This window comes from Heterodontus francisci, chromosome 28 (assembly GCF_036365525.1).
Source record: "Heterodontus francisci isolate sHetFra1 chromosome 28, sHetFra1.hap1, whole genome shotgun sequence".
NCBI classification, from domain to species: domain Eukaryota; kingdom Metazoa; phylum Chordata; class Chondrichthyes; order Heterodontiformes; family Heterodontidae; genus Heterodontus; species Heterodontus francisci.
Genome location: NC_090398.1, coordinates 3084345 through 3104411, shown reverse-complemented (window position 1 = coordinate 3104411; position 20067 = coordinate 3084345). Strand labels below are relative to the sequence as shown.

General features: G+C 48.5%; 1 protein-coding gene across 1 annotated transcript in view; it reads right to left on the bottom strand.

Annotated features, from left to right (window-relative positions):
• slc43a1b (solute carrier family 43 member 1b) overlaps positions 1-17546 on the bottom strand; it is a 98054-nt gene extending 80508 nt beyond the window's left edge. The window contains 4 exon segments of the mRNA XM_068059822.1: positions 1578-1650; positions 1653-1778; positions 13306-13461; positions 17355-17546. Coding sequence (XP_067915923.1) covers positions 1578-1650; positions 1653-1778; positions 13306-13459 — 353 coding nt within the window. The 5' untranslated portion in view covers positions 13460-13461; positions 17355-17546.
• Between the last annotated feature and the right edge of the window lie 2521 nt (positions 17547-20067).

Genomic DNA, 20067 nt, shown 5'->3' with positions numbered 1-20067 from the left:
ATTCAAAGGTTCACAACCCTCGGAGTGAAGACATTTCTCCTCATCTCAGTCCAAAATGGCCGACCCCTTATCCTGAGACCCCACCCCCCACTCCCCTCCCCCAGTTCCAGACTCTCCAGGGGGGAAAAACAGCCTCTCAGCATCTACCCTGTCAAACCCTCTCTGAATTTTATACGTTTCAATGAGATCACCTCTCATTCTTCGAAACTCCGGGGAATATCGGCCCAGTCTGCTCAATCTCTCCTCGTCGGACAATCCCCACATCCCAGGAATCAGTCCAGTGAACCTTTGTTGCACTCCCTTTCGGACAAGTATATCCTTCCTTAGGTAAGGAGACGAAGACTGTACCCAGTACTCCAGGTGTGGTCGCACCAAAGCCATGTATAACTGTAGTGAGACCTCCATAATTTTATACTCCCTTTGTAATAGAGAGGTGGTGATTGTTAAACTTCAGAAAGCTGCTAATGGAAGGATAATGCTGGAGCCTATATTTACTCAGTTTCACATTTATTGTGCAGAAAAAAAGGATTACTGTCACGTGGCTCCTCACTCAAAACCCTCCACCAGTCTCAGTGAGCATCTGCTTATAAGTGCTCAACGAAGACCCAATTAACACCCTTCACTTGTATATAATCAAACTATCGATATACAATTAACGGAGATGAGGTCGAACAGGACTCGGTGTGAGTTAGGACACCGGGGAGTGGGGGGGGGAGTGGGGGAGGGTGCAGCAGAGTTTCGGATGAGCTGAGGTTTACGGAGGGTAGAATCTGGGAGTGCAGCCAGGAGAGTGTTGGAATAGTCAAGTCTGGAGGTGACATAACCACACCTTGGAGTTACTGTGTTCAGTTCTGGGCCCCACACCTCAGGAAGGAGATACTGCCCTGGAGGGAGTGCGGTGTAGATTTACCAGAATGATACCAGGACTCCAAGGGTTAAATAACGAGGAGAGATTACACAAACTGGGGATGTATTCACTGGAATTTAGAAGATTAAGGGGTGAATTGATCACAATTTTCACGATATTAAGGGGAACTGATCGGGGGTGGATAGAGAGAAACTCTTTCCACTGGTCGGGGAGCCTCGGACGAGGGGGGGGGCAAAGTCTGAAAATGAGAGCCAGACCTTTCAGGAGTGAAATTCAGAAACACTTCTGCACACACAGGGTGGGAGAGGTTCGGAAATCTCTCCCGCAAACGGCAATCGATGCTGGATCAATTGTTCATTTTAAATCTGAGATTGATAGATTTCTGTTATCCGGGGGGGATTGAGGGATCAAGGCGGGAATACGGAGTTCGAGCACAGATCAGCCAGGATCTCACTGAAGGGCGGAACAGGCTCGAGGGCTGAATGGGCTTCGTCCTGTTCCTGTGTAACAAAGGCACGGGTCGAGGCTTGCCGTCTGTGAGTAGCAGAGTAGGTTGTGGAGGGGGGGGCGGTGGGAGGGGAGGAATTGAATGGAACCGAGCGATTGAGAGTGGGTGGGAGGGGAGGGCTGATGGGGGTTTGGGGAGAGGTGAAAGGTGAAAGGTCGAAGGGCCCGGGAGATTGGAGAGGCGGGGGGAGGGCGCCTTTACCTGCCAACCAGACGGGGAATCCTAGGGCCGTACTTGTCCATCAGGATGCCCAGGGGCAATGTGGTGGCACTCACAGAAAAGAGCCGACTGTAAAACCCAGATTCAGCATCTCCGCCTGGTCCACACAGCTTGCCCACGTTCCGTGCATCGTGGCGTTGTGGGGCTTACTCTCCGAGGTGTTCCCCGTCTCATTCACACTTTCTGTCATTAAAAAAAAAGGAGCAAATCACATAGAATATACAGCACAGGAACAGGCCACTCAGCCCCACCAGTGCATGCCAGCCCTCGGCTTCCACTCGGCTCTCCTCCCGCCCCCTCCTCACAATGGAAAGACATTGCATTCCTGTAGCACCTTTCACAAACTCAGGAAGTCCCCAAGTGCTTCATTATGATAAAGGAACGGATTATCTGTTTTCAGTGATGTTGGAGGGGCCTCAAGACACCAGAAAGGGCACCTCCCTCGCCAACCGACCCTTCTTCAGAATAGTGGCCGTGGGTTCTTTTACGTCCACCGGAGATTACAGACGGGGCCTCAGTTTAACATCGCATGTAAAAGACGGTACCTCCAACAGTGCAACACTCCCTCAGTACCGACCTCCGACAATGCAGCACTCCCTCGGTACTGACCCTCCGACAATGCAGCACTCCCTCGGTACTGACCCTCCAACAGTGCAACACTCCCTCAGCACTGACCCTCCGACAGTGCAGCACTCCCTCGGTACTGACCCTCCAACAGTGCAACACTCCCTCAGTACTGACCCTCCGACAATGCAGCACTCCCTCAGTACTGACCCTCCGACAATGCAGCACTCCCTCAGTATTGACCCTCTGCCAGTGCAGCACTCCCTCAGTACTGACCCTCCAACAGTACAGCACACCCTCAGTACTGACCCTCCGACAATGCAGCACTTCCTCGGTACTGACCCTCCGACAGTTCAACGGTCCCTCAGTACTGACCCTCTGCCAGTGCAGCACTCCTTCAGTACTGACTCTCCGGCAGTGCAGCACTCCCTCAGTACTGTCTCTTTGACAGTGCAGCACTCACTCAATACTGACCCTCTGACAGTGCAGCACTCACTCAGTACTGTCTCTTTGACAGTGCAGCACTCACTCAATACTGACCCTCAGCACTGCCCCTCCAACAGTGTGTTAACTGTGTGTTAATTATGTTTCATTGTAAGCAGGTGGTGGGCATTGCTGGGGATTCACTTGAGCCCCTATAAATAGACACAAGGCATGGGGGGATACTGCAGTACATCACCCTCCCCATCCACTCCGAATGTTATTTCAGTTTGAATTGTTAAATTTCCTTTAAAGCTTTTGATTTTTGTTTCCTTAAATTACTTAGTCCCTCTTGGGCCAACCAAAAAGTTATTAAGGTTTTAAAGAAGTGCAAATAGACACAGACTAAAACTGTAGTTTGTTGGGTTAGGAGGTGTATGCTTGTAAGTTTTAACTCCGTAAATAAATATAACCATGTGTAAAAATTGGCTCCAGTTCTATGCTTCACCAATTGGCATCCTGGAATGGAACATAGTCAGAGAATGTTTGCTAAAGGTTGGAAACTAAGAAAAAAAAAATCCTAGTAAATCCTCGTAGCCAATGTGAAAAAATGGCAGATAAAGTGCTCTAAACCATATGACCAGTGGAAGAATGAAGCGGATATGTGGACACGGGTTACTTCCTGACTAAAGAGGCAACAAGGTATGGTCTTGGCGTCACCACTTTCTACCAAAGGTTAAATCAGAAGTAAAGTATTTTGTGAACCGGATGAAGTTTTGGATTTTCTATTCAATTTCTTGGCGGAAATTGACAAGAAAGATGATCTGTTCAAATGCCTATGAGGAATGGTCGGATTTTGAAAGATTTCGGAAAACAGATGGTCATTCCATGGAGGGACATACCATGGACTTTAACAGATTGCGTAAAAGTGCGTCGAAATTCAATTTGGGGATCCCTGGATCGGTACCGGTGTTTAAATTGTTGGATTGTACTAAGGTGTCACATGTGGACAGGCTGCCGGCTCTAACTGGTATTCGGCTGTCGGAGAGAGCCTCCCTGTTGGATCAGATGTCTGCTGCCTTGAAAATAAAATTTCTGGGCAAACAGCCACTTCCTTCAGCCTTCGTGGAACAAAAGGGACATTCTGCTGTGACACAAAGAATAGAGGACTCAGTGAGTCAGATTATGAAATGGTCCAGATACTGAATGCAGGCATCAATACATTGAAGGGTTAAAGACTGGCAGAATGAGGAAGAAAGCACCTTGAGCAGATCCGACTATTACAGCAGAAGACAGAGTTACAACAGCAACAGTAGGCAAATGAATCCCAGAAGTGCCCAAGGAACAGTTAATAGGTGCGTCAGGCGTGACTCGAAGCACCATTATGCAATGACTTGCCCAAAGCAGAGAGGCAGTGTCCTCGAAATGACATGTGAAGCAGAGGACTCTGAGCAACAGGATGAAGATAATGATGAATCCGAACAAATTATATTGGTCACAAGGAGTTTTAGTCTGCGATGAATGCATTAGTCATGGACTTGTTTAAAGGTGCAGGGCTAGATAGTGCTTGCACTTCAACAGTATGTGGATCAGATTGATTAAAATGCTAACTTGATTCACTAAGCAATGAGGATAGACACAAGGTTCAAGAATATTTAAATACTACTCACTTTAGTTTTGGTGATGACAACACATTGAGGTCACTAAGGAGAGTTGTAATTCCATGTAAAATAGCTCGAGTGAGCCATTTTATAAGTACTCTAGTGAAACATCTATGCTGTTGGGTAAACTTTTTAGGAAATAGGTACAAATGAAATGCGACATGGAGCATGATAAAGCAATTATTTTCGGAAAGCCAGTGAATCTGCAGTTTACCCAATCAGGACATTATTGTATCCCCTGAACAAAACCCTGATGTTTCTTGTCAGAGTGTTAGACAAGTATTAATCTAATCAGGTGACAAGAATCAGAGAAAAGAAAGAGAACTGTCTTAAACATTATATGGACAATGGTCTCACTCTACTTGTCAAAGGGTATAGAAATTCTGCGAAAAGAAGCTGTGTGGTTGATGAAGAGTAGACGAGGCTAATAGAAGAGATGAGTGAAAAGTGTGAAATCTGTAAAAAGTATCAGAGGACACTGCCACGTCCTACTTCCATTGGCACGTGACTTTAACGAGGTAGTTGCCATGGATTTAAGAATATGACGACTAGACCTGACGTCTAGATTTAGTCTTTCTACAATAATACATAGCAAGGGTTATTGCAGACAAAATGAGGGAGAAATGGATAGGGGCTGGGCTTAGGGCACCAGTTAAAGTTTCTGACTGATAATGCCAATGACGAGTTCAGGGACATGCGTGCAAATATGAACATTACGGTTATGAATACTGCAGCTGAGAGTCCTTTCAGCAACGGGCTCTGTGAAAGGAATCACGCAGTGGTTGATGAAAAGTCGCATATAATCTCAGCCTGCCAGCCAAACTGCAAGTTGGCAACTGCCCTGGCATGGGCGGTTCATGCAAAGAATTCGCTTCAGATGATTGGCGAGTATAATGCCTATCAATTAGTCGATGTTGAGCAGCTGGTAGAGGGAAACGAGGCACCTTGTATCTCAAACGCTCACGTGTTTTGTGATGGAAAGTCCCCGAGGAACAGAATACAGAAGATTAAGGGTTGGATAGTGGTAGTGAGTGATATTACGACACAGGGGACAGAGCTACCACATCTGAAAGTCAATTAGAGGTGACATGCTCATGACGATTTTCTGGCTGCCAATTAACCTGAGGAGAACATAATGATAAGCAGAAGAAAGGGAGTTGGATAGTTGGAGAGGGTTTGGTGTTTATTCCGAGGTGCCAGATAGGGGACAGCCAGCCTTGTCACATAGATGGATTTGGACTGACAAAAGTCCTTCCCAATGGGACTTATAACGCTTAAAGCCAGGGTCTCAGGGCTTTGAAGAGCAACTGGGTGATACAGGTGTTAGCACGGACTCTCCCACAGCTGGAAAAATAATCCTAAATATCTTTCCGGTTCTTTTGGCCACATATTCATAGGAGTTGAGATTAACCGACATAAAAGCTGCTTTTCAGAGAGAAGTGAAACCGTCCAAAGAGGTGGCAGATACAGAAGGAAAACTATGGAAACGGAACACGTGCGCCGATGGCCTCAATGACGCCTTAAGGATTTTGCTGGAGTTTGGTTGTGTTTAACGAAAAGCAGACCCACAATGTTTCATTGGTGTCATTCAGGCATCTTCATGATGAATGTTGATGATTTCCTGTGGGGCGGAACTTTGAGAAGTGCGCTTATTAATGAGATTAGGGTAGAAATTAAGATTGGGAGTCAGGCTTGTGGGGCCTTTAAATATATTGGTTTTGATATTAAAGCAGTGTAGGTCTGGAATAACTTTAAATCAACAATCCTATTTAGAGAGCGTCACTGACATCCCACTTAACCGTGTTCAGTCATCACAGAAAAATGATGATCTATCTAAAACAGACACTGAGGAATCGCAAAGCTTAATTGGGCACTCAGACTCGTTTTGATGAACCATCCTAAATTTGAGAACGATGTCAGGGAAAATAAAACATTGAAATTATTTAATCTGGAGAAGCGCACACTTAAGTACCCAACCTTGGGTAGCCTAAGCAGCATGAAACTAGTCATTTTCAGCGATGCGTCACTTGCTAATCTTCCAGCGGGGTATTCAAGTGCAGCCGATTTCATAATATTTCTGGCGGCTGAAAATGGGAAACGTTGTCCTTTAGCTTGGGAAGCTAATAAAATTTTTAAAAAGGGTTGTTAAAAGTACTTTGGCTGCTGAAACGCTGGCTCTTGTGGAAGCCATGTATATGTCAAATATTTTAAGTGAGATTCCATACAATGAGCAGACTGAAGACAGTTACATCCATTGCACATCCTGTCGATAATTGTTCATTGTGGGATAATGTACACTCTACAAAAAGTGTGAGTGAGAAAATGTTATGGACTGACCTTGTTGGCTTGAAACAAATGTTGGGGAGAAAGAAAATCTCTTAAAATGAAATGGATGAATGCAAGTAATTGTATATTAAGTATGGTTAATTGTATGCAGATATTGGGCATTAACTGGGGATTCACTTGAGCCCTTAGGGACACAGACTAAAACGGTGGACTCTCTCTACACCTCCATCCCCCACCAGGACGGTCTGAGGCCTCTCCGCCTCTTCCTTGAACAGGGGCCCAACCAGTCCCCATCCACCACCACCCTCCTCCGCCTGGCTGAACTTGTTCTCACATTGAACAACGTCTCCTTCAAATAAAAGGTGTTGCTATGGGTACCCACATGGGTCCTGGTTATGCCTGTCTTTCTGTGGGTTATGTTGAACATTCCAGTTCTACTCAGGCCCTCTCCCTCACCTCTTTTTCTGGTTCATTGATGACTGTATCGGTGCCATTTCCTGCTCCCGCCCCAAACTGGAAAAATTCATCAACTTTGCTTCCAATTTCTACCCTTCTCTCACCTTTACATAGTCTATCTCCCATACTTCCCTTCCTCAACTTCTCTGTCTCCATCTCTGGGGATAGGCTGTCTTCTCATTCATTATAAGCCCACCGACTCCCACAGCTACCTCGACTACACCTCTTCACACCCTACCTCCTGTAAGGACTCTATTCCATTCTCCCAGTTTCTCCGTCTCTGACGCATCTGCTCTGATGATGCTACCTTCCATGATGGTGCTTCTGATATGTCTTCCTTTTTCCTCAACTGAGGATTCCCCCCCCCCCCATTGTTGTTGACAGGGCCCTCAACCATGTCCGGCCCATTTCCCGCATCTCTGCCCTCACCCCTTCCCCTCCCTCCCAGAACCGTGACAGGGTTCCCCTTGTCCTCACTTTCCACCCCACCAGCCTCCATATCCAAAGGATCATCCTCCGCCATTTCCACCACCTCCAGCGTGATGCCACTACCAAACGCATCTTCCCCTCCCTTCCCCTGTCAGCATTCCGGAGGGATCGTTCCCTCCGCGACACCCTGGTCCACTCCTCCATTGCCCCCAACACCTCGTCCCCTTCCCACGGCACCTACCCCTGCAATCGCAGGAGGTGTAATACCTGCCCATTTACCTCCTCTCTCCTCACTATCCCAGGCCCCAAACACTCCTTTCAGGTGAAGCAGCGATTTACTTGTACTTCTATCAATGTAGTATACTGTATTCGCTGCTCACAATGTGGTCTCCTCCACATTGGGGAGACCAAACGCAGACTGGGTGACCGCTTTGTGGAACACCTCCGCTCAGTCCGCAAGTAGGACCCCGAGCTTCCGGTCGCTTGCCATTTCAACACTCCCCCCTGCTCCCATGCTCACATCTCTGTCCTTGACCTGCTCCAGTGTTCCAGTGAACATCACCGACAGCTCGAGGAACAGCACCTGATCGTTTGATTAGGCACTCTACAGCCCTGCGGACTGAACATGGAGTTCAATAATTTCACAGCATGACTGGCCCTTTTTAAATATTTTTAAATTTTTATTTTATTTTATTTTTTAATCATGTGCCTGTTTTTTTCATGTGGACAGAGCTGCTCATTACTCTGCCATTAACACTCTCTCTGGATTAACGCTTTGTTTTTCACCACAAGCACTAACACACTCTTTGCCTTTGTCCCAGGGCAGCTTTGTTATTTAATCTCTCCTGCCCTCTGCCCTATCACACACCTTCCCTTTTGTTCTCTTCCCCGCCAGCCCCTTCACTTGCCTAAAACCTAATTCTTTCCTAACCTTTCCCGGTTCTGATGAAAGGGTCACCGACCTGAAACGTTAATTCTACATCTCCCTCCACAGATGCTGCCAGACCTGCTGAGTATTTCCAGCACTTTACAGTTTTGGACATAAAAACAGAGTGTCAAGCAGGCCCCCACCTGCCAAGAATGAGGCATATTAATTTTGCCACATGGACATAAAATTTCAAATTGTTGCTGGGAAGAAAAGAAGGCCTGATATAAAGAGTTGCCAGGCCCCTGGCTGGGAAGACATTTTTGCATATTAACAGACAAACAAGCTAGTCCCTGCTCCAATTCAATCCACAAACGGACGTGGTCAGACCAGTTAGTCATATGACTATCTGGCTGTGGCAGAGTTTGAACTGAGAGTTAAATTGGAGAGACAGTGTTTGAACTGGCAGAAAGCTCTCGGCTCCTGGACTGAAGCAGACCTTCCTCTCCTGCCTGTCTGCTCCCATCTCCTTCTCACGGAACTCCAAAAACCACTGAAGGCACTTGAACCCCAAGAGAGAGAAAAGTCTCCGACAGCGAACAAGATTTAAGAACGGTGGGCCCCGACGAAAAGCAAGACCATTCCTTCAATCAAGGACTCTACAGCGTGCTCGAAGCACAGTAACAAAAAGACCTGCTCAGAAATTGCCTCAGACTTTCCACTTCATTCTTTCCTTCTGCTCTTTTCTGTCCCCATCTGCATGTGGGAATCGCGTACGCATGCCAGAGGGCGCGTGTTGTGTATCTGTAGGCATTAACCGAATTAGAGTTTAAGTTTAATAAATTTCACTTTTCTTCTTTAAACCTAAGAAAGCCTGTTTGTGCTGGTTTCTTGGCCTTATAATTGGAAAGCGGTGAACAAGGATTCACCAAGGGGGAGCTAAAACATTGTTTTAAAAAAAAACCCTGTTTTACAATAAGAGCAGGTGAAGGCTTAAAGGGAACCGTAGACCTCTTTCCCACCTGGTCACAATAGTAGTTCTTGGGTGAGGAGGTGCATGCTTGTAGTGTGTAACTCTGCAAATAAATCTAACAGCGTGTAAAGATTGGCTCCAGTTTTACTCTTCACCAACGGGTGTTCTGGAATAGAACAAGAGTGCGGCGCTACCCGAGTATTGGCACCCTCTGACAGTGCGGCACTCCCCCATACTGCCCCTTCCGACAGTACGGCACTCCCCCAGTAATGCCCCCTCCGACAGTACGGCACTCCCCCAGTAATGCCCCCACTGACAGTACAGCGGACTTGGACTGATTTATGGCATTTTGTCGAGCAACATGGAACTCTTTGGACAGAAGGAGGCCTTTCGATGATGCCATGACGCAATGATTCTCTGGGTAAAAGTTTCTCCTGAATTCCCGTGACTATCCTATATGGATGGTTTCGTGTTGCACTCGTCCCCACAAGTCGAAACATTCACTCTGTATCCATTCTATCCAAACTATTCATCATTGTAAAGACATGGGAACATACAAGCCTGCACCGCCATTCATTAAGTTCATGGCTGAACTGATTACTCCACATTTCCACCTACCCCCAATAACCTTTCACCCCCTTGCTTATCAAGAATCTATCCACCTCTGACTTAAAAATATTCAAAGACTCTGCTTGCACCACCTTTTGAGGAAGAGAGTTCCAAAGACTCACCACCCTCGGAGAGAAACAATTTCTCCTCATCTCTGTCTTAAATGGGCCACCCCTTATTTTTAAACAGTGATCCCTAGTTCTAGATTCTCCCACAAGGGGAAACATCCTTTCCACATCCACCCTGTCAAGACCCCTCAGGATCTTATATGTTTCAATCAAGTCGCCTCTTCTAAACTCCAGTGGATACAAGCCAAGCCTGTCCAACCTTTCCTCATAAGACAACCCGCCCATTCCAGGTATCAGTCTAGTAAACCTTCTCTGAACTGCTTCCAGCACATTTACATCCTTCCTTCAATCAGGAGACCAATACTGTACACAGTACTCCAGATGTGGTCTCACCAATGCCCTGTATAACTGAAGCATAACCTCCCTACTTTTATATTCAATTCCCCTCGCGATAAACAATAACATTCTATTAGCTTTCCTAATTACTTGCTGTAGCTGCGTACCAACCTTTTGCGATTCATGCACTAGGACACCCAGACCCCTCTGCATCTCAGAGCTCTGCAATCTCTCACCACTTAGATAATATCCTTTTTTATTTATTCTTCTTGTCAAAATGGACAATTTCCCACTTTCCCACATTATACTCCATTTCCCGGGTGTTTGCCCACTCACTTAACCTATCCATATCCCTTTGCAGCCCCCTTATGTCCTCTTCACAACTTACTTTCCTACCTATCTTTGTGTCATCAGCATATTTAGTAACCATATCTTTGGTCCCTTCATCATTTATATAAATTGTAAAAAGTTGAGGACCGAGCACAGATCCCTGCGGCAAACCACTTGTTACATCTTGCCAACCAGAAAGTGACTCCTTTTTGCCTACTCTCTGTTTCCTGTTAGCTAACCAATCTTGTATCCAAGCCAATATGTTACCCAATACACCATGAGCTTTTCTTTTCGATAGTAACCTTTGAAGTGCCACCTTATCAAATGCCATGTATCGGTCACCCCTCAGCCTTCTCTTTTCAAGTGAAAAGTGATCTAACCTGTTTATGCTTTACTGATGTAACCTCACAGTTCTGGTGTCATCCTTGTAAATCTTTACGGTGCCCTCTGAGTGTCTCTATAGCACTATTAAATATATCATAAGAAGGATAAACAGTTATATTTTAGACTGGAGGGAGGTGGCAAGCTTTGCCCCGGGGTGGGGGGCAGTCATTCCGACCGCAGATTGTTTCTGAGATAAAGTGACCCGGACTGGAGTATACCGAGCACAATTTTAAGAGTTTGCAGATGACACAAAACTCAGAAATATAGTAACCACAAGAAGTTACAGGAAAATAGGAGCAGGAGTAGGCTATTCAGCCCATCAAGCCTGCCCCACCATTCACGATGATCATCCACTTCAATGTCTTTTTCCCCCACACTATCCTCATATCCCTTTTTGTCATTTGTATTTAGAAATCTGTCAATCTCTGCTTTAAACATACTCATTGACTGAGCTTCCACAGCCCTCTGGGTGTGAGAATTCCAAAGATTCACAACCCTCTGAGTAAAGAAATTTCTCCTCATCTCTGTCCCAAGTGGCTTCCCCCTTATTTTGAAATTGCATCCCCTGGTTCTGGACTCCCCAACCAGGAGAAACATCTTACCTACATCTACCCTGTCCATCCCTTTCAGTATTTTGTAGGTTTCAATGAGATCACCCCTCATTCTTCGAAACTCTAGAGAATACAGGCCCAGTTTCCCCAATCTCTCTTCATAGGACAGTCCCGTCATCCCGGGAACAAGTCTGGTGAACCTTTGTTGCACTCCCTCTATGGCACTGATATCCTTCCTTAAGGTAAGGGGACCAAAACTGCACACAGTACTCCAGGTGCGGTCTGACCAAGGTTCTATACGATTGAAGCAAGACTTCACTACTCCTGTACTCAAATCCTCTTGCGATAAAGGCTAACATACCATTAGCCTTCTTAATTACATTCTGCATCTGCATGTTAGCTTTCAGTGACTTACTGACAGGGACACCCAGGTCCCTTTGTACATCTGCATCTTGTTAATCTTGTACCGTTTACGAAATACTCTGCACATCTATTCCTCCTACCAAAGTGGTTATTTATAATAGTAATAAAAGTCCCACGGCACTTTACGCAGCGTTACAAAGCAAAACACAACTCCGAGGTGCGTAAGGAGATATCAGGGTCAGGTGACCAATAACTCAAAGAGGGAGGTTTTACGGAGCGTCTTAAAAGGAGGAGAGAGAGAGAGGCGGAGAGGTTTAGGGAGGGAATTCCAGAGCTTAGGGCCCAGGCAGCTGAAGGCACGGCCGCCAATGGTGGAGAGATTAAAATCGGGGGGGGGGGATGTTCGAGGGGCCGTATTTGGAGGAGCGCAGAGATCTCGGAGGATCCCGTGAGGCACCTTTTACCAGGTGAAAGGCGCTTTATAAATGCAAGATGTGATTGAGGTTGTGTGTTTCGGAAGTTAAAATAAAGAGGCAGAATACTGCTTGAATAATGCGCCCAGTTGGGGGTCACCAAATGAAGGGAGTTTAGACGCACAAATCATTCAAAGAAATAACGCAGGTTAAAATGAAACAGAGCGCTGGGCTTCATCTCCAGGAGGGGGTAGAATTGAAAAGCAGAGAAATTATACGTGAACAGAAATAACTGTGGATGCTCGGAAACCTGAAATGAACAGACAGAAAAATGCTGAAATTGTTCGGTGGGTCAGGCAGCGTCGGTCCAGAGAGAGGCAGCGTGAACCGTTTTGTCAGAACTGGGAAAGGTTAAGAGATGTAACAAGTTTTAAGCAAGGACAGAGGCAGGGAAGGGGGTGGGTGGTGCGGGGTGGAGAGGAGAACAAAAGGGATGGTCCGGAAAAGGGTGGAAGGCAGGAGAGATGAAATGACAAAAGGGTTGATGGTGCAGGGGCCAAAGGGCCGGGAACGGGACAAGTAAGGGAGCGGGGAGGGGGCGCTGCGGTCTTGCGGATGGGATGTCAAACCGAGGGCACCGGCCGCACTCTCAGTTGGATGGCTGACCGTCAGGAGTGATGGAAATCTAGTGATCCTACCCCGGGCCTACTCCCTCCTAAAACAAGCACATCTCCCTCAAATACGCACTACGATCAGGTGCCTTGACCTCAAAGTGCCCGACTCACTGCGGGACCAAGTCCCCCACACAGAGCAGGAAAGGCCCAGGTTCTATCCTCGGCCTGTGTTGAGTGAGCCGCTTTCCTTCAGCGTGGTACTGAACCGTGCCCTCCCACGGCACCCCCCACCCACACGGAGCAGGGAAGCTTTTCACAGGGAATGTTCTGCTGTATTCAGGGCCTGTCACAGATCCTACACGTATGGTCAACAGCCTGCATCAGTTACCTGCACAGAGGTGAGAGTAAAATCCTTCCTTGGTCAGCATCAGCAGCAGAGAAGCCCACCCAAGTAGAACAGCTGAGAAGAGGAGATTCTCGATAATCGCAGTTATGGCCATCCACCATCGCCGTCTGTAGGCCTGGGAGAGGGAGGGTGCCATCTCTATATATATACACACACACACACACAGACACACACACACACAGACACAGACGAAAAGAGAGACAAAGACACACACACACACAGACCCAGAGAGACAAAGACACACACACACACACACACAGACCCAGAGAGACAAAGACACACACAGAGTAGCGTGAGACAGACACACACGCAGGAGGAGTCACACACACACACGATAGAGAGAGACAGACACACAGGCAGGAGAGACACACACACACACACGCGGTAGAGAGAGACAGACACACACGCAGGAGGAGACACACACACACATACACACGGTAGAGAGAGACAGACACACAGGAGAGACACACACACACAGGGGAGAGAGAGACACACATACACACAGAGGAGAGAGACGCACAGGAGAGAGAGACACACACAGGCACACACACACACACACACAGACACAAGGGAGAGAGAGACACACACACACAGGAGAGAGAGACACAGGAGAGAGAGAGACACACACACAGCCAGACACAGGGGAGAGAGAGACACACACACACACACACACACACACACACACAGAGGAGAGAGAAGCACAAACACAGGAGAGAGAGACACACACACACACATAGGAAAGAGAGACACACACCCAGGAGAGAGAGTCACGCAAAGAGAGAGAAAGAGAAAGACATATACACAGAGACAGACACACACACAGGAGAGACAGAGACAGACACACAAGAGAGACAGACAGACACACAGGAGAGAGAGAGACACACACACAGGAGAGACAGAGACAGACACACACACGAGAGAGAGAGAGAGAGAGACACACACACACAGGAGAGAGAGACACACACACACGGGAGAGACAGAGACAGACAGATACACACACACACACGAGAGAGAGAGACACACACAGGAGAGAGAGACACACACAGGAGAGAGAGAGAGACACACACAGGAGAGAGAGAGAGACACACACACAGGAGAGACAGACAGACAGACACACACACACACGAGAGAGAGAGACACACACAGGAGAGAGAGACACACACACAGGAGAGACAGACAGACAGACACACACACACGAGATAGAGACACACACACAGGAGAGACAGACAGACACACACACACGAGAGAGAGAGAGACACACACAAAGAGAGATAGACATATACACAGAGACAGACACACACACACACAGGAGAGAGAGACACACACACAGGAGAGACAGACAGACAGATACACACACACACGCGAGAAAGAGACACACACACAGGAGAGAGAGACACACACACAGGAGAGACAGACAGACAGATACACACACACACGAGAGAGACACACATGCAGGAGAGAGACACACATGCAGGAGAGAGACAGACAGACAGACAGACACACACACACACACACGAGAGAGAGACACACACAGAGACACACACAAAGAGAGATAGACATATACACAGAGACACACACACACACACACACACACACACACACAAAGAGAGGTAGACATATACACAGGAGAGAGAGACACACACACACACAGGAGAGAGAGACACACACACACACAGGAGAGACAGGCAGACAGACAAACACACACACACGAGAGAGAGAGAGAGAGACACACACACACAGGAAAGAGAGACACACACCCAGGAGAGAGAGACACACACGCAAAGAGAGAGAAAGAGAGAGACATATACACAGAGATAGACACACACACAGGAGAGACAGAGACAGACACACAGGAGAGTCAGACACACACACACGAGAGAGAGAGAGAGAGAGAGAGAGAGACACACAGGAGAGACAGACAGACACACACACAAGAGAGAGAGACACACACACCCACACACAGGAGAGAGACACACACACACGGGAGAGACAGAGACAGACAGATACACACACACACACACACACACACGAGAGAGAGAGAGACACAGAGGAGAGAGAGACACACACACACACAGGAGAGACAGAGACAGACAAACACACGAGAGAGAGAGAGAGAGACACACACAGGAGAGAGAGACACACACACAGGAGAGACAGAGACAGTCACACACACGAGAGAGAGAGAGAGCGAGAGAGACACACACAGGAGAGAGAGACACACACACAGGAGAGACAGAGACAGTCACACACACGAGAGAGAGAGAGACACACACACACACACAGGAGAGAGAGACACACACACAGGAGAGACAGAGACAGTCACACACACGAGAGAGAGGGAGAGAGACACACACAAACACACAGGAGATAGAGACACACACACAGGAGAGACAGACAGACACACACACACACACGAGAGAGAGAGACACACACAAAGAGAGATAGACAGAGAGAGAGACATATACACAGAGACAGACACAAACACACAGGAGATAGAGACACACACACAGGAGAGACAGACAGACACACACACACACACGAGAGAGAGAGAGACACACACACACACACAAACACACACACAGGAAAGAGAGACACACACCCAGGAGAGAGAGACACACACGCAAAGAGAGATAGACAGACAGAGACAGAGAGACATACACACACAGACACAGGAGAGACAGAGACAGACACACACACACGCGAGAGAGAGACACACACAGGGGGGAGAGAAAGACACATACACACAGGCGAGAGAGAGATGCACAGACACAGGGGAGAGAGACACACACACACAGGAGAGACACACACACACACAGGGGAGAGAGAGACACACACACACACAGGAGAGAGACACACACAGGCACACACACACACAAGGGAGAGAGAGACACACACACAGAGGAGAGAGAGAGAGACACAGGAGAGAGAGAGACGCACAGGGGAGAGAGAAAGACACATACACACAGGTGAGAGAGAGACACACACACAGAGGAGAGAGACACACACACAGAGGAGAGAGACACACACAGGCACACACACACACAAGGGAGAGAGAGACACACACACACAGAGGAGAGTGAGAGACACACACACAGACAGGGGGAGAGAGAGACACACACAGACAGGGGGAGAGAGAGACACACACACAGAGGGAGGAGGAGAGCAGCGGAGGGGGAACAAGAAACAAAATGATTTGTAATTGATGGCAGGAAAGTGACAATCGAGCGGAGTTGCCGCAGCCGGAGCTTGCAATGGGCCGTGATGGAACCAGGCTCTCTCTGCCATGTGGCAAGCAACAGTGGTGGAGAAACAAAAACCCTCTGGCACACATCCCAACAAAATAACCCTTCCTCATAATCTAAAGTGCACTTCTAAAAGGGAATGCTGATGGACAACGGACAAGGTGGGGGGGGGGGGGGGGAATATGAATTGAAAACGATCAAATAGAGCAACCCCGCACGGCTGAGGCGAGCTCCCAACTTCGAAAAAGTTTGACAAACTTTGAGCAAAAGTTTGGAACTTTTCTGGGACTGGGGATTTCACCTTGAAACTGCCCGGAAACCTCCCCCCAAACCCTCTCAACTTTTATTTATCCACATTCTCCTGCGTTTAGCTTACTTGTAATCTTCAGATCGGTGAATTTCCGTCCGAAATTCAAAAAAAAAGACAGAAGTCCCGCTCAGCACAGAAACCCAGTTCACAAGCCTCTGGGTTTCCTCTTTATAAGGAGTTGAGTGAAGAACACGTGGCGTTTTATAATTTACACTCTGACTCTTGTCACAAGCAGTCCAGTCTCCCCAGGGGAGTGGAATATCACCTGCTCTGTGTGTGTTTGTTCCAGATGTTTATATACAAACATCTACTGGATTACACATAACATAGGGAAATATTGACACATTCACATCCAGTCAGGCAAAATGCACTTTTCTACTGGGTAACTTACCCTGTGGCTAAAAACGGAGGCGACCTCCAGCTCCCTTCCACCCACCCTCAGCGGCCTCCCCACTCTACCTGCCCGACCACTCAACCACCTTTTGCGAGCGTCGTCAATGCGGCAGACCGGCCAGCCAGCTCCCGCACAGTGAGATCCCACTCCAACCGCGCTGTCAGAATGACCGGGGCAAGTGGTGGCTCGGCACGCCCAGGCTTCCCACTGCACAGCCCTCTCTCCCAGTTCCCTCAATGGCCCGACAACCCTCACTACCTCGGTGTCCTCCTCCAGCCCCCTATCTCTGGAACCGCCTCCAACCCTCCCTATCTCTGTAACCTCCTCCAGTCCCTACAACCCTCCCTATCTCTGTAACCTCCTCCAGCCCCTACAACCCGCCCCATCTCTGTAACCTCCTCCAGCCCCTACAACCCGCCCTATCTCTGTAACCTCCTCCAGCCCCTACAATCCTCACTATCTCTGTAACCTCCTCCAGCCCCTACAACCCTCCCTATCTCTGTAACCTCCTCCAGCCCCTACAACCCGCCCCATCTCTGTAACCTCCTCCAGCCCCTACAACCCGCCCTATCTCTGTAACCTCCTCCAGCCCCTACAATCCTCACTATCTCTGTAACCTCCTCCAGCCCCTACAACCCTCCCTATCTCTGTAACCTCCTCCAGTCCCAACAACCATCCCTATCTCTGGAACCTCCTCCAGTCCCTACAACCCTCCCTATCTCTGTAACCTCCTCCAGACCCTACAACCCTCCCTATCTCTGTAACCGCCTCCAACCCTCCCTATCTCTGTAACCTCCTCCAGCCCCTACAACCCTCCCTATCTCTGTAACCTCCTCCAGTCCCTACAACCCTCCCTATCTCTGTAACCTCCTCCAGTCCCTACAACCCTCCCTATCTCTGTAACCTCCTCCAGTCCCTACAACCCTCCCTATCTCTGTAACCTCCTCCAGTCCCTACAACCCTCCCTATCTCTGTAACCTCCTCCAGTCCCAACAACCATCCCTATCTCTGTAACCTCCTCCAGTCCCTACAACCCTCCCTATCTCTGTAACCTCCTCCAGCCCCTACAACCCTCCCTATCTCTGTAACCTCCTCCAGTCCCTACAACCCTCCCTATCTCTGTAACCTCCTCCAGTCCCTACAACCCTCCCTATCTCTGTAACCTCCTCCAGTCCCTACAACCCTCCCTATCTCTGTAACCTCCTCCAGTCCCTACAACCCTCCCTATCTCTGTAACCTCCTCCAGTCCCTACAACCCTCCCTATCTCTGTAACCTCCTCCAGCCCCTACAACCCTCCCTATCTCTGTAACCTCCTCCAGTCCCTACAACCCTCCCTATCTCTGTAACCTCCTCCAGTCCCTACAACCCTCCCTATCTCTGTAACCTCCTCCAGTCCCTACAACCCTCCCTATCTCTGTAACCTCCTCCAGTCCCTACAACCCTCCCTATCTCTGTAACCTCCTCCAGTCCCAACAACCATCCCTATCTCTGTAACCTCCTCCAGTCCCAACAACCCTCCCTATCTCTGTAACCTCCTCCAGCCCCTACAACCCTCCCTATCTCTGTAACCTCCTCCAGTCCCTACAACCCTCCCTATCTCTGTAACCTCCTCCAGTCCCTACAACCCTCCCTATCTCTGTAACCTCCTCCAGTCCCTACAACCCTCCCTATCTCTGTAACCTCCTCCAGTCCCTACAACCCTCCCTATCTCTGTAACCTCCTCCAGTCCCAACAACCATCCCTATCTCTGGAACCTCCTCCAGTCCCTACAACCCTCCCTATCTCTGTAACCTCCTCCAACCCCTACAACCCTCCCTATCTCTGTAACCTCCTCCAGCCCCTACAACCCTCCCTATCTCTGTAACCTCCTCCAGTCCCTACAACCTTCCCTATCTCTGTAACCTCCTCCAGTCCCTACAACCCTCCCTATCTCTGTAACCTCCTCCAGTCCCTACAACCCTCCCTATCTCTGTAACCTCCTCCAGTCCCTACAACCCTCCCTATCTCTGTAACCTCCTCCAGTCCCTACAACCCTCCCTATCTCTGTAACCTCCTCCAGTCCCTACAACCCTCCCTATCTCTGTAACCTCCTCCAGTCCCTACAACCCTCCCTATCTCTGTAACCTCCTCCAGCCCCTACAACCCTCCCTATCTCTGTAACCTCCTCCAGCCCCTACAACCCTCCCTATCTCTGTAACCTCCTCCAGCTCCTACAATCCTCCCTATCTCTGTAACCTCCTCCAGCCCCCACAACCCTCACTACCTCTGTAACCTCCTCCAGCCCCTACAATCCTCACTATCTCTGTCACCTCCTCCAGCCCCCTACAACCCTCCCTATCTCTGTAACCTCCTCCAGCCCCCTACAATCCTCACTATCTCTGTAACCTCCTCCAGCCCCTACAACCCTCCCTCTCTCTGTAACCTCCTCCAGCCCCTACAACCCTCCGAGATCTCTGCGCTCCTCCAATTCCGCCCTCTTGAGCACCCCCCGATTTTAATCTCTCCACCATTGGCGGCCGTGCCTTCAGCTGCCTGGGCCCTAAGCTCTGGAATTCCATCCCTGAACCTCTCCGCCTCTCTGTCTCCTCCTTTAAGACTCTCCTTCAAACCTCCCTCATTGACCGAGCTTTTGGTCACTTCACTTGGTGACTCGGGGTTAAATATTGCTTTATAACAGTCCTGTGAAGTGTCTTGGGTTGTATTAGGATAATAAAGGCATTTATGATTATTAAGTTGCTGGGATAAATATTGGGCGAGGTCACAAGTGAAAACACTTGTGCCATTCCAGCTATTGACA